The 13095-nt window shown below is 42.0% G+C and overlaps 1 protein-coding gene across 3 annotated transcripts in view; it reads left to right on the top strand.

Moving 5' to 3' along the window:
• The first annotated feature begins 1193 nt into the window (after positions 1-1193).
• OLFML2B (olfactomedin like 2B) overlaps positions 1194-13095 on the top strand; it is a 29484-nt gene continuing 17582 nt past the window's right edge. For 2 of the 3 annotated variants that reach the window (XM_087930490.1, XM_026703375.2), the window contains exons 1-2: positions 1333-1801; positions 4040-4303. In XM_087930490.1, the coding sequence (XP_087786616.1) occupies positions 1655-1801; positions 4040-4303 (411 nt within the window). In that variant the 5' untranslated portion in view covers positions 1333-1654. Of the gene's footprint in view, positions 1802-4039; positions 4304-13095 lie in introns of all 3 variants that reach the window. The other variant, XM_026703376.2, reaches the window with a different exon arrangement.

The following is a 13095-nucleotide window of genomic DNA, read 5'->3' as shown; positions in this document are numbered from 1 at the left end:
TTTCTGGGGCTCTGACACACTGGGAAGAGATCAAGTGGATTTGCCTAATTGTGAAAGTGCACAAGAGTACTAGACCTACTTTTTCCTTTTCCTTTATCTGGTCTCATGTATTTAAGCATAATATTATGTCTGTGTGTGACTCAAATCTCTTCATGATTCCATTCACTTCCCAGTGTTTTTATTTATCAAAAGAAAGGGTGAAAATGTTCACAATCGGATTTTGCCCCATTCTAAGGTTACTGCCATGATGGTTGTGTATTTTCCTGCCAACTGGTGATATTTAGCAAAGATTCCAAAGCTGGAGCAGTCAACCAGACACTGTCCTTCACACAGCCAACGGATGTCTAATCAGATCACCATCATTCACATGTGAGTTAGAACACAATTTCTCCTGACTAAATGGGTGGATCATGAACCAGTATGCTGCAGATCATGAACCAGTATGCTGCAATGGTTAAGATACCAGGCTAGAAAATGAGAGGCAGTGAATTCAAGTCCCTCCTTATGCACGAAGGCAGCTGGATGACTTTGGGACATTCTTTCTTTCTCAGCCTTAGGAGAAGGGCAAATCTTCTCAAATCAAAGTGCCAGATTAGATATCAAAAACAGAAGAAAAAAGTGTGCTTCTCCAAGGAGGAAATTCCAGGCTTCATGTCATGGATTGATTAGGTTATTAAGATACAGTATGTGCCAATACAAGCTAAGCCTCCAGGAATAATCAGGGTCAGTGAACTGGCTGTGTGCCTTTTCTCATCCTTGAAGCCACCTGTCCCTCTAATGAAAATTCTGAATCAAGGGAGACCTCCACATTACATTGGGGTGCAACCTATCCAGAACAAGGCCAGTTTACCCAGTTTCCAGAAAGGGCTCTATTCCCAGCATTTCTTTTGGAGAGGAGAATCAACTGCAGTTAATTGGCCTTATCCAAATAATCGTTGCCACCAAGACTGTTCCACAAAACAATTTCCGCCTTTCCTTTATTTTGGCCAGCCATGAAACAAAAGTTTCAACCAGGGAATTTTTGTGAACTCAGAGATGAGCGGCCGGTTCCTCCACTCGGATCCAATAATGATTCAGTTGATGGTGCCATTGAAACTGAGCAGAAAGGCGCCAATTCTACGTACATCTGGAAGCCTTACTTTTGGCTCTAGCGTCCCTAGAGTATTGTCTATGCACATATCCACATATTCCCTGCATATGGATGTAGAACATTTTAACTTTCTAGCGCCTTCAACCTGTCCTCGGCTGAGCATCTGCTTCTCCGGGGTTTCGCCGCAGATTTCAACTCTTTTGAGAGCCGCCTTTGGGTTGGGCCTCGGGCAGTGCACCCCCAGAGGACGAGGAGCCTGGTATTTTCGCCCTCTTTTCCCCCACAGCAGCTCCTGCGGCGGACAGACGGGAGGACACAATAGCCGCAGAGGAGAAGCGGGGGCAAGAGGGAGACTCCTCCTTCTGGCCCGCCTCGCTTTCCCTCAGCCGGGTAGCAACGCCGCCCGATTCAGCCCACCTTCCCCCTCGCAGCCTCCCCCGGCGCGCCCCGTCCACTTGGCTTTCCAACCGGGCAGAGGAGAAACTTCGACCGCTCGTGCGCCGCCGCCGCCGCCGCGCCCGCCCCATGCCCGGCTCTCCCCCCAGCGGCGCCCGCTAGCCGTCCATGGCGCGGCCCGGGATGCTGCTCTGCTGCTGCGCCGCGGCGCTGCTGGCGGCGTGGTGGGGCACCGCCAACGCCAGCCTGAGCTCGCCTCCGACCGGCCCCCCGCTGGAGGACGAAGCGGAGAACCAGGAGAACATTCTCTCGCAGGTAAGGCGTCGCCGGTGCGAGCAGCAAGCCGTCGGTGCCTTGGAAGGGAGCGGGGGAATCGGGGTGATTTCCCAGCGTCGCATCAGGAACGATGGGGAATGGACTGCAGGAGTTCTAAAAGGCTCCGGCACTCTGCTCTTGAAGTGCACAGATTCATCCCTCACCCCGGCTTCTCTTCTGGCACAAAAACAAACAAACAGCCACGAGAAATGCCTCTTGAACAGGTGCAAACAGTCCTCCACAACTAATTAATATTGTGTGCATTGCGGGAGGGAAATCTATCCTGGAATGGGCTTACCAATAAGCTTGGATTGCATGAAGTAGAAGATGTCCAGGGAGGTTTATGCTGTAGAGGGCAATTTGACACAGCACAGATCTGGCACAGCTAAGGGATCCCAATTAAGTCTTCAACATAAGCTTGATTTTATGGGATGATTTTAGAGGCAGTGAAGAACAGAGCAAGGAATCTACAGGTAGGCTTCCAAATAAAGAGCTTTTTCACTTAAAAGAATATTTGAACTTAGCAGGACTTGCTGAAGGCTAACACCCAAACGGCTATGCCTAAAATTGTAGGCTGGTTTATGTCTTGAATTGAATATGTTGCATTAAATCAACCCTTCTTAAATTCATTTCAGGAAAGCTGGGTCCTTGCACTCAGTAACAATCTACAAGGGTTTCTATTGGGTAGAATCAGCAAGCTTTGCATTATAGTGTTATACTCCACCTGTACACAATTTGCTTTGTCCTCATCTAGTACCTGTTAGACCCAGGGGTGTCGATCAATGCAGAAAAAGGGAAAGCAGATGTAGTTTTAGTGCACGGAGAAGAAGCAGACATATGGAAAAGGGGCATCTGCTAAAATCTATCTCTCTGTGTGTTCTTTGTGAACTGTGAAATACACAGAAGCAGCACCCTTATGCATTTGACTACTCCAGATATCTGGGACAAAAGGCCTTCTGAAGTAGATCTCTGGTCTCTCCATTTAGTAGACCAGGTTTGGGATTGTTGCCTTTCTAAAAGCAACAATTCCCTTCTCCCTCTGCCCACAACGTATTAGTTATTTCTAGTCAACTAATTGAACAGAGCTGAGTATATACATAAATAATTGTGCTGGGGGAGCAATGCTATCTGTCAATTCCTCTGGTGCGTAGAGCCTACAGCAGCTTTCACTTAGCTCCTCTTGGTTTTCCTTTGTAGCTAAAGCCAGCTAAAAGAGAGAAGTGCTGCAAATGGCAACATTTGTACAGTCTGTGGTGGCTGGGCCTCCTCTTTGTCATGAGCAAAATCAGTTGCATGCATTTATATTGAAGTAATTGTGCAATGTAAATTGAAATTGTGTTGGGTTTGATGCTGAGGAAAAAGGCTTAAAATGCCCTTGGCACATATCTGCCTGGATGATGGAGGCCAAAATCCCTTGAAAAATATCTGCATGAACTGTGCAATCAGAAAAACATACGTTTGACTACTTTTATTATCCAAGGTTGTATCTGATCCAGGCATATTCCCTTAAAGGAAATTCTTTGAATTGCGTTTAATGTTTGTTGAAACCTTGTGTTAGCTAGGCAGGATGTGCCAGTCTGTTTCACAACTTTTGCCTTGCTCTTGAATCCAACCAGAAAAATGTCCTATTTATGTAGGACTAGCATTACACATTGGAAACTCTAGCTTCCTATCAAATGTAATAGCTTTGGCTTTTTAAAAAACGTATCTTCTCCTTTTTTCTGAGGGCAACTCTTCTTAAATATACCTAACATAGGATAGCCTGTCTTCCCAGCAGGATTTCATGTACAGGATACATGAAAATAAAGGAGAGATGCAAAGATCTCATGTGGAGCTCCTCTGTTCACTTCAATGAAATTTGAAGAAATCAGAGAATTTCCCAACAGATTGTTCCCATTATATTTAAATGAGATCATTCTGGAGAATGTCTGCGTTGAGCACAGCAACCTTTTAATTTCCCTAAACCCAAGAGAAACCAAAGTTGTTTGGGGGCAAGTTGACTAGTTTGAGGTTTGGCTTTCCGATTCTTTTAGGTGGTAGAAGAAAATTACTTTTTCAGATAACCAAGGAATAGCGAACATGAAGTGTCAGCAACCTTTTAAGCCAGACAGCCATTTCTTCAAGGATTCAGAATGTCAGAGTTTCTCCCAAACATTTGTCCAAAGCAAACCCACCAAAAATTCCAGGACAAATTGACTGACTTCCTTTCCCTCCTCTCCCCCGCCTTTCCTTGATTAGTTGCTAGGTGACTATGACAAGGTGAAGGCGGTGTCCCAAGGCTCAAACTGCCAGTGCAAGTGCGTGGTGAGACCCCTGGGCAGAGGAGCATGTCAGAGGATCAACGAAGGCTCTTTCAAAGCTGAGGATTTTTACATGGTGGAAACAATTACTTCTGGACCAGAATGCAAGTGCTCCTGCGTGGCTCCACCTTCTGCTCTCAATCCCTGCGAAGGGGACTTCAGGCTGAAAAAACTGCAGGAAGCAGACAACAAGGACTTCAAGGTATTTGCCTTTCCTGAGTTTTTACTGCAGTTGACAAAAATGTTATTTTGATGATTTCAGTTGATGCCACACCTTTCTACCCAAAGGGCAGCCATGAGGGTTTTCCTCTCCCAAGTAAATGGGAAAATTAAGGCAGGTTTTAACAGGAGATTCATCTGGAGATTTGGTGCTTCTTTGCAGAGGTACAAGGCTGAGATACCAGGGGACAGGTATCCTCAACTTATGACCACAATTGAGCCCAACATTTTTGTGGTTAAGCAAGATGGTTGTTAAGTGAATTGCTCCATTTTGCAACCTTTCTTGCCACAGTTGTGAATCACTACAGTTATTAGGTTAATAACACAGTTGTTAAGTGAATCTGGTTTCCCCATTGACTTTGCTTGTCAGAAGGTTGCAAAAGGGGATTACATGATCCTGGGACATTGCAACCGTCAAAAATACTGGTCAGTTGCCAAGCATTTGAATTTTGATTACGTGGGGATTCTGCAACATTGTACATGTGAACAATGGCTATAGGTTATTTTTTTCAATGCTGTTGTAATTTCAGATAGTCACTGAATGAACATAAGTTGACGACTACCTGTACCATAGTAGCAATCCTCCCCCGGTCCACACCAAAGCATGCAGCATGGCCATGAAAGAATCTCCTCCCCAATTTTGTCCCAGCAAGTTGCAAACTGGAGATGCTTCCCCTAATCGCAGTCCAAATCCTAAGTTGTGATCTGGCTTATATGCTAAACCACGGTTCAAAAATGTGGCTTGTTTACTAAATTACCCTGGTATAAAACCAAGGGTGATTCAGTTCAGAGAGCCCATGTCAAGGCCAAACAATCCACATAAAATGCTTGGCGAGGTGTGAGAGCCCCAGTCTGTCTGTTCATGCAGTCTCAGCAGGACAGGGAACACCTGGAAGCAAGAAGCCAATGGCACTTAAGTCCATTTATGCTCATAATGTAGCTATCACTAGCTATTAAAACAACAATTATTAAAAATAATATGAGATGCATAGCATTATAATGTCAAGTTAATTTTATAAACCGTAAACTGTGAAACAGTAAGATCAGGTTAACTAGAGTGGCAGCCGCAGTACTTCCTCTTGGCTTGGTTGTCCAGCAGGTGAGAAGAGCAGCTTTCTCCAACCTGTTCTTTCAGCTGTTGGACTGCAGCTTCATAATTGCAGCCAGCTCATCCCTTAATATCAAGGGACCAAACTCTGGCAGTGGGCTTAGCAACTAGTTCTGAATGTGGCTCTTTAAATGCACTCCAAAGTTTATTGCTGTGGAGATTGCATGGTGAAGTTCTGTTCTTACCTAGCAGGAAGTGAACAGACCCTTGGCCTTCCCAGCTCTCTGCCTACTGGGAGCAGGAAGAGCAACAGTCTTAATAAATATGTACCTCTGAATTCTCCCACGTGCAGTAGGATGGGGACCTAACAGATATATGCTACATAATGACCCCAAAAGACACTCCAGTCATGAATGTTTTACCTTTGTTGAATATGCAAGGAAAGATTCCATCATGGAACAATCTTATTTCTTACAAAAATGTGCATTCTTGGGTGTTTAGCAGTTTAAGTGGAGATGTGATAGACTGAAAGGATAGATTTTACATTGATCTAGAGAAGAGGGAGGGAAGGTGTAATTCCCAGGAAACTATCTGTTCACTGGATGCCAGAATAGATACTTTCCCATCTGCTCCTTTTCTACCATTGTTGCTTGTTTTTCTCCCTTGCTCCTCCAGGCCATTCTTGCCAGTGATGGGTTTCAATTATGGCTCGCAGAGGGTTTTTGACATTAGTCCTAAGGCTGCAGATTCAGAAATCTCTGGTTAAATCAGTGTCCTTGGCTTAAGCAGTTCAATAAATCGAGTGCAAATTGGAAGGTATAAAATGGAATATAAATACAAACACTGATGGGAATGTGGAGTTTGTACTCTGTCTTTCAGATAAAAATCTTCAGGCTGGTTCCTATAAATATACAAATGACATAAAACTAAAAGTTAAAATTAGCATTAAAAGGGGAGAATCCCAGAATTTCAAACATTTCTTGAGATGCAAACTCCAAAATATCAGGACATCAGACGATGTTCTTTAGCATCCAATTCTCACGCTTTAAAGATAATTGCTACCATTTCAAACTGGATGTAATTATTTTATGTCTTTGTGAAACATTAGTTTGAGGATCAAGATTCAACTCTGTAAAAAAATAAAAGGAGCAGATAGATCAGAACCAATATTCAGAATCTGCCCATTGGATCGAGCTTCATTTCTTAATCCTCATTATTGGTCATAAACATTAATATTATCCCTTCCGATGCCAAACCTTGGCTGGATCAGTTGAAACGGAGAAATTGAGCTTATTGATCACATTTCATATTGCCAGAAAGAAAACAATAGATAAAAAAAATCAAAATCCCGAAAAGCCCCCTAGCTCAAAAGTCAGTCTAGCAGCAGTTCTTTCCGGAATTAGCCATCCAACAGGAACAAAAAAATTGAGCACAGTGACTCCAACCCACAGCCAAGAGCAGATGGTCCAGAAGGATACCATGGACAATAGTAGTAAAAGTGGCTGAGAAATCCAGCAGAATTAGCAGAGTGTTACTCCCTGTAATTTCTGCTTGCAAAAATCATCTGTCAGAGAGTGATTGTGGCAGCTTCAATGTCACAGTTGAATAAGTACTGCCATTTTTAGACATGGCCCTCCAAAGAATTATTTTCAAACTGCATAAACTTATTTCTGAGGGAAGGACAAGAGAGATGGGTACACTGCAAACAAATAAGTAAGGGGCTTCATTCTAAGAACTGCTATTACATATTACCCTCTTTTCCAATCTGAATTGATACTGCGGACCAGAATTCCTGGCCAACGTGGCCTGAAAATGTGCTGGTTGAGGACATCTGTAGTCCAAAATATCCTGAACATGGCAGATGAGGAAAAATGGTATATTAAACTGAGATATGAATCCCAGAGTTTATGACAATTACCCTGCTTTGTTTCTAAAGGAGATCAGTATGATATATCTTTCCCTAATTTATTTGCACCCAAAAAGTTGGTCTCTTCACTTGCAGTTCAACATTGCAACCATTCCAGTACATTGGCTCTCATAAGATCTTGAGTTGAAGTGCCATCCAAAGATAAGTCATGATTGTATATCCTTTTTCATGCTCAAGTGTGGAGCATTCCTATATCTGAGCTAAATTATTATTTAAATATATGTATATATAAATATTGAGCTTTGAATTATCCAAGATATATTATTAACGAATACGAATTATGTGCTGATCAGTTCTGTGAATATGCTTCTTGCTATCTAAACATTTTATACTTCTTGGCTGCAAAAGGTTTCACTACAGATTCAGCTCAGTTTACCTTACACTTGATTTCCTCAACAGATTTATATCATTTATATTTTGCATTTCTTGTGGGAAATTATCTGCTAAAGGAGATCATGTACGTGGCAGTGTGTCATTGATGCAGCAGGTCTGTGATGAACAGCAAGGGGAAAGGGAAGAAAAAAATCTTTCCGGAAAAAAAAATCAGAATGCATTTTTAATATTCCCTGCCTTTCTCAGCTGGAAATAAAAAACTGATTTTAAAAAAGAACTGGCCAAGAAGCATCTCAACATTCTTCTCTCTAGTCTTGGTTTGCAAAATCAGATACTATACTAGCATGTTTTTCCTAACAGCTATAAACTTGGAAATATTACAAGTCTAAGAATTGTGTTACTGGATCACATCAGTGGAACCTATTGAATTGCTATTGGCATTAGGAGGCAACAGCCCCATTTAGGGAAATCTAAAGCACAGCATAAAAGCAGGGACAGTCCCTTGAGCTCTTATTCTCCCCATCTGGTACAGACTCTGAAACAGAGGGTTCGTTTAGTGTTCTGCTTTATTTGGTTTGCAGAGTCCAGTTGCTGTCACCTTGGGACCACAGATCCTCCAGGTGACTGCTTATGTTTACTTGGCTTATCCTGTTAGGGAAAAGAAAGCCTGTTCTGCGAGGCTGAGCCAAAAATGCAGGCAGCAACCAACTTCACGTACTTGTTCTGGCCATGGCTGTATTTCTTTATTTTCTGCTTATAAATGTTTAGCTGTCCAAAATGTAACTGGAGATCATTGTTACAGTTTCTCCAGCAACATTGTCCTTGAAGGGCATGACGAAACTTGAGCCATCAGCCCTTCCAAATGTGAGCAGCCTCAAATAAACTGTAACCCGTTTAACAATTTGACCAGCTAACTTCTGTTTCAATAGAGTAGCCAGGTGACATGGGACAATATTCCATCTCAGAAAGAGTCACTAGAAGGACATTATGAAAACCTACTCCAACGTCCTTTCCTTACTTTACCATTCTGTTGGCAAATGATATAAATCCCCCAAACTTTTGGTGAGTCTTTAATTATTTGTAGTTACTTTAAGGCATAATTATGCCTTTCCCTACAGCAATGATCTGTTAATGCAAAAATAATTTATTTCACACTTAATCCATCTATTTTTAAACCGTTTTCCTCATTTGTCAGTTGTATATTCCTCAGAAAGAGCCTCTTTAGAACTAAAAATATAAACATTTGGAAGGATGGTTTTCTCTTGATTAAAGCAATGATAAGCTATCCCCTGTGCATTATATGGACTGAGGCCAGCACTTGCTGGATTCCCAAGTTTGAGAAAGAGTCTCCCCTTGATCCTAGATGCTCTTCTCCACATTTTCCAATGGAATAAATGTCTCTCCGCAGCAAAAGAAATAGAATTATATTCTGCTTCTTAGAACCTTCTGAATGGGTCACTGCTACAGAGAATCCGGGGAAGTCTCCATACCAGATAGAAGAGGCAATGGCAGGCTTGGGTTTTGCTTTCTCCATCTATGCTCATGGTGGTGTGTAATCTTTGCACTTCTGAGCTTGAGAGAAGTTAACCGTGTTTCAATTCACTTGCTTCTAAGAAACCCTTGCTTACCTGCTATAGAAACTTTATTTCTATGGTGGTTTCTGTTTCAATTTATTTCTAATTTCAAAACTGTAATCCTATCCTATCTTGTCCTGCTTCAGAGCCTGTATAGTTAATGGCAAAACAGTAAGCTCTCCACAGAGAAAAGACTTCTCAAAAGAAAACAGGAATCACCCTATTCAATAGCACACTTAGAGGCATTGACCAGAAGGTGGACCTCATGATTACTTGTATGAAAAGAAAGCAAACTCTGGAAGGCTTACATCCATTCAAAAGAAGATTGGCAATAGTAGCTGCCTTTCAAGTTGCCAGTGCAGTATTTTGGCCTTTTGGGAACCTGGAGCGGAATTTGGAAATCTCTTCTTTAGAAAGCCAGTTGTGGACACATGCTGTTAGATGCATTATAATCAACCTCGGTCAGCAACATATTCTTTCTTTCCTGTGTTTGTAGAAGTCCACTTAGTTTTAAACACATTACTTGTTTCATTTAAATGAAAAACATCTGTCAAAAATATTGGCTCCTTACATAACACGTTTAGAACTGGAATGCAACCATTGAGCCACCCCACCTTTTTTTTAAACTTGGTAGTAGGTTGCATTGACAACCAAGAGAAGAAATTGAGCTTAAGAACATAGGAGTTTGGAGGGTTGAAGAGTGCCTGTTTCTTCCTATTTGTTCTGGGAATTTAAAATTAGTAAGTGTACCTGTTGCTTCAAATGATAGTCTAGCATTGCTGACCAGTTCTCCTTCTAATCCTTAGAACTATGTGAAACAAAAGGCATTTTGTGCAAGAAAAATGATTTCACTAAGCTGTTGTTGCCATAGTAGACCAGAGGATTTTAAAAAGCATGGTACTTTTCCTGCCTGTCAATGTATTATGCAATTTGATTTTAGACTGTACAGACTGAACAAAAAGCTGCAGACAGCAGTATTGTTGCTTTTGCAAGTGTTCAAAGCAATACATTTATAATGTGTGACTATTACACTTTCATGTTATGGATGATTGAGAGGGTCACAACTGAATTATTGTCTTTATACACCAGAAGAACAGTACACTGGAGAATTTGTGCTGGGATAGCAGCTTGTTACATTCTACAGTGACTTGTGAAATCAGCATGTATTATTTGAAATTATATAATTAAATTTTCACTTGGTCCAAAAACATTTCAGTGTGACAATGGAGATGCTTTGGTTTTATGGTACAACATATGGCATAGTGATTATCCTGAACTATGAATATGGTTGTTCTTGATTTGAATCTTCCACTGATAATATAATAAAGCATGAAAAGTTGTGTGTGTATGTGGAAGTAATATTATCATTTTGTGCATAGAACATGTATTTTGAATTCAGAATTAGATGGACCAAAATGGTTCACAGTGACTTTTCTTTCATATTTTTTTTAATCTGCCTTCAAGCCTTTCCTTTTCATTAGCTCTGCATTTCTTTTTTTTCACCTACCTTTTGCTGATCCTACCAACTTTATCCACTGCTCAAGTCCCAGAGAGAGGCCTTTACTAGTCAAGGGTTCAGCAATGACTGAATCTGGAGCCTCTGGGTGTGGAACATGTTGCTATGAGCTTTTCCTGAACTACTTTCCGCTCTTTAAAATACCACTTCACTTCTCCCTGTCATTATCCCTTTATTGACTGTACTGGTCCCACTGCTTCCTGTGGTGAGCAGTCTAGATCGTTGAAAGGTGAGTTTTGTGTATTGTTAAGAATAAGGTGATGGGTCCCTAATTTTTTTCACACAGTATAATTCACAACATATACTTCCTCTGATGGTGGAATGATGACAGGGGTTTCTCTATTCTATCAGCGTGAGCAGGTATCTCCCTTCAAATCTTGATTCCCAAGTTGTTTAGAGCTTTGTATCCGGCACATCCAATCATGGCTAGAAAGGAAAAGGCAACCAAAGCAGCTGTTTCAGGTGCAATATTATATAGGTCACAATAGCTGGCAACTTTTTTTTTGTTCAGCTGTAATTTTCAGATTGCCTCCTTCAATTTTCAATGGGCCAATTCAAAAAACTCCTTAAAGAGGGTTATGCAAACATCCTTGGCTCTAGAACTCAAGCTGAGGACTCAAAGAACTAGGCCATTCAGGATGTACTTCTGCCAAACCCAGTTCAAGGCAATTTATCATCAACACTTCTCAATGCCATTTAATATCTTTATTAATTTGTCTAGCCTAAAGAAGGAATTGGTGGAGGTGGCAAAGAAGAGCTTGTTCTTCTTTTAATATAATGTTTTCCAGCTGTTGTGTAAACTGCATGTGCATAAAAGAGCCTCTTATTGTACTCCAAATATTTAGTAACAAGAAAAGTTACTGTGCAATATTTTCTGATTTGGAAATTTTAAATTGTCATAGCTGGATCAAGTCTGCATTGAAAAGAAAACGATCAGTTATAACACTGGAAGATTAATGTATGAATTATGTACAAACCCAAGAATTTTAGAATAGATTGGATTAATCAAAACTAATTAAATATCTGGAAAACAAGATGCACATATGCTCTACCAGATCAGAAATGTGGAGATGGAGGGTGAGAGCCATGGAAATGGCCCTGAAGGGGTTATTCAAAAACCATCATAGAAACAATAAGGGCAGAGCCATTTGTTGAACCCTGGCAGAGAAGTTAATACTAGGAAGGAGCTCAGACTGGCTCCTCTTTGACTCAGAAGGTTATAAAAGGGAGGAAAGATAAAATACTTTACCTTTCAGATTTGCAGGATTCTCTATATGTCAAAATGTTATTGTTCTAGTGTTCCTATGGAGTCAGTTCCTTGATCTGGTCTTTTTCTCTCTCATAGGGTGACCAAGTAGATCAAGTATGTATTTAAAAAACACAGAAATATACTTTTCTCTATTTTTATAAGCGTTTAAAACCGATATGGTGAACCTATGGCACACGTGCCACAAGTGGCACGCAGAGCCATTTGTGCTGGGACGGGAGCTGCAGGCAAACTTACCTCACTGCGCAATGCCCGTGCCTCACAGCTGATTTTTTTTTGGTTGGTTTGAGGCCTTTTTCAGCCTCCCAGAGGCTTGGAAAAAGCATCTGCAAGGCTTCTCAGGACAAATTATAGGCCCGTTTCGTCACTTCCTGTAATACCGGAAGTGATGAAACAGGCCTATAATTTGGCCTGAGAAGCCTTGCAGATGCTTTTTCCAAGCCTCTGGGAGGCTGAAGAAGGCCTCAAACCAGCCAAAAAATCAGCTGTAAGGCACAGTGTGGGGGTGGGGATTGCGCAGGCATGTGCAGGGGGCGTGTGGAGGGGGAGCACACATTGCATTCTGGGTGCTGGCACGCAAGTACTGGCGTGCTGGCGCGCTCACAATTTTTGGCACAGGAGCCCAAAAAGGTTAGCCACCACTGGTATAAAACCATGTGTGTGGAGGTGTGGTATGGGTTGGGAAGGGTTTGCAGAGGCGCAATGCAGGTTGGAAAGTTTATGCGGGAATGTGCAAGAGATGCCGTGCAGGCCAGGCAGGGTGCACGGAGATGTGTGAGGGGTCCCACACAGGTCAGGGAAGGCACATGGGGTTGCAGTGTGGGTCAAGAAGAGTGTGTGGGAATGTGCAAAAGATACTGTATGGGTTATGGAAGGCATTCGGGGTTGCGATGTGGTCAGGAAGGGTGCAGGAGCATGCGAGAGGTGTAGCACTGATCAGGCAGTGTGCGCTGGGAAGCATGAGTAGCTGGCACAGTGAAAGTTGGGGAAATTGCATAGGTGGAGAAGACTTACCTAAGCAATTTGTGACCCTTCCCCATTGCCAACACTCCCTCTCATCATCCACAAGCAAAGACTTTGCTTATGGAAAACTGGAAGGGAGCTTTGAAA

The sequence above is a fragment of the Pseudonaja textilis genome, chromosome 3 (genome assembly GCF_049901715.1).
Source record: "Pseudonaja textilis isolate UNSWEBS1 chromosome 3, rPseTex1.2, whole genome shotgun sequence".
Lineage (NCBI taxonomy): Eukaryota > Metazoa > Chordata > Lepidosauria > Squamata > Elapidae > Pseudonaja > Pseudonaja textilis.
Note: the sequence above shows the minus strand (reverse complement) of the source record. Positions and strands in the feature narration are given on the sequence as shown.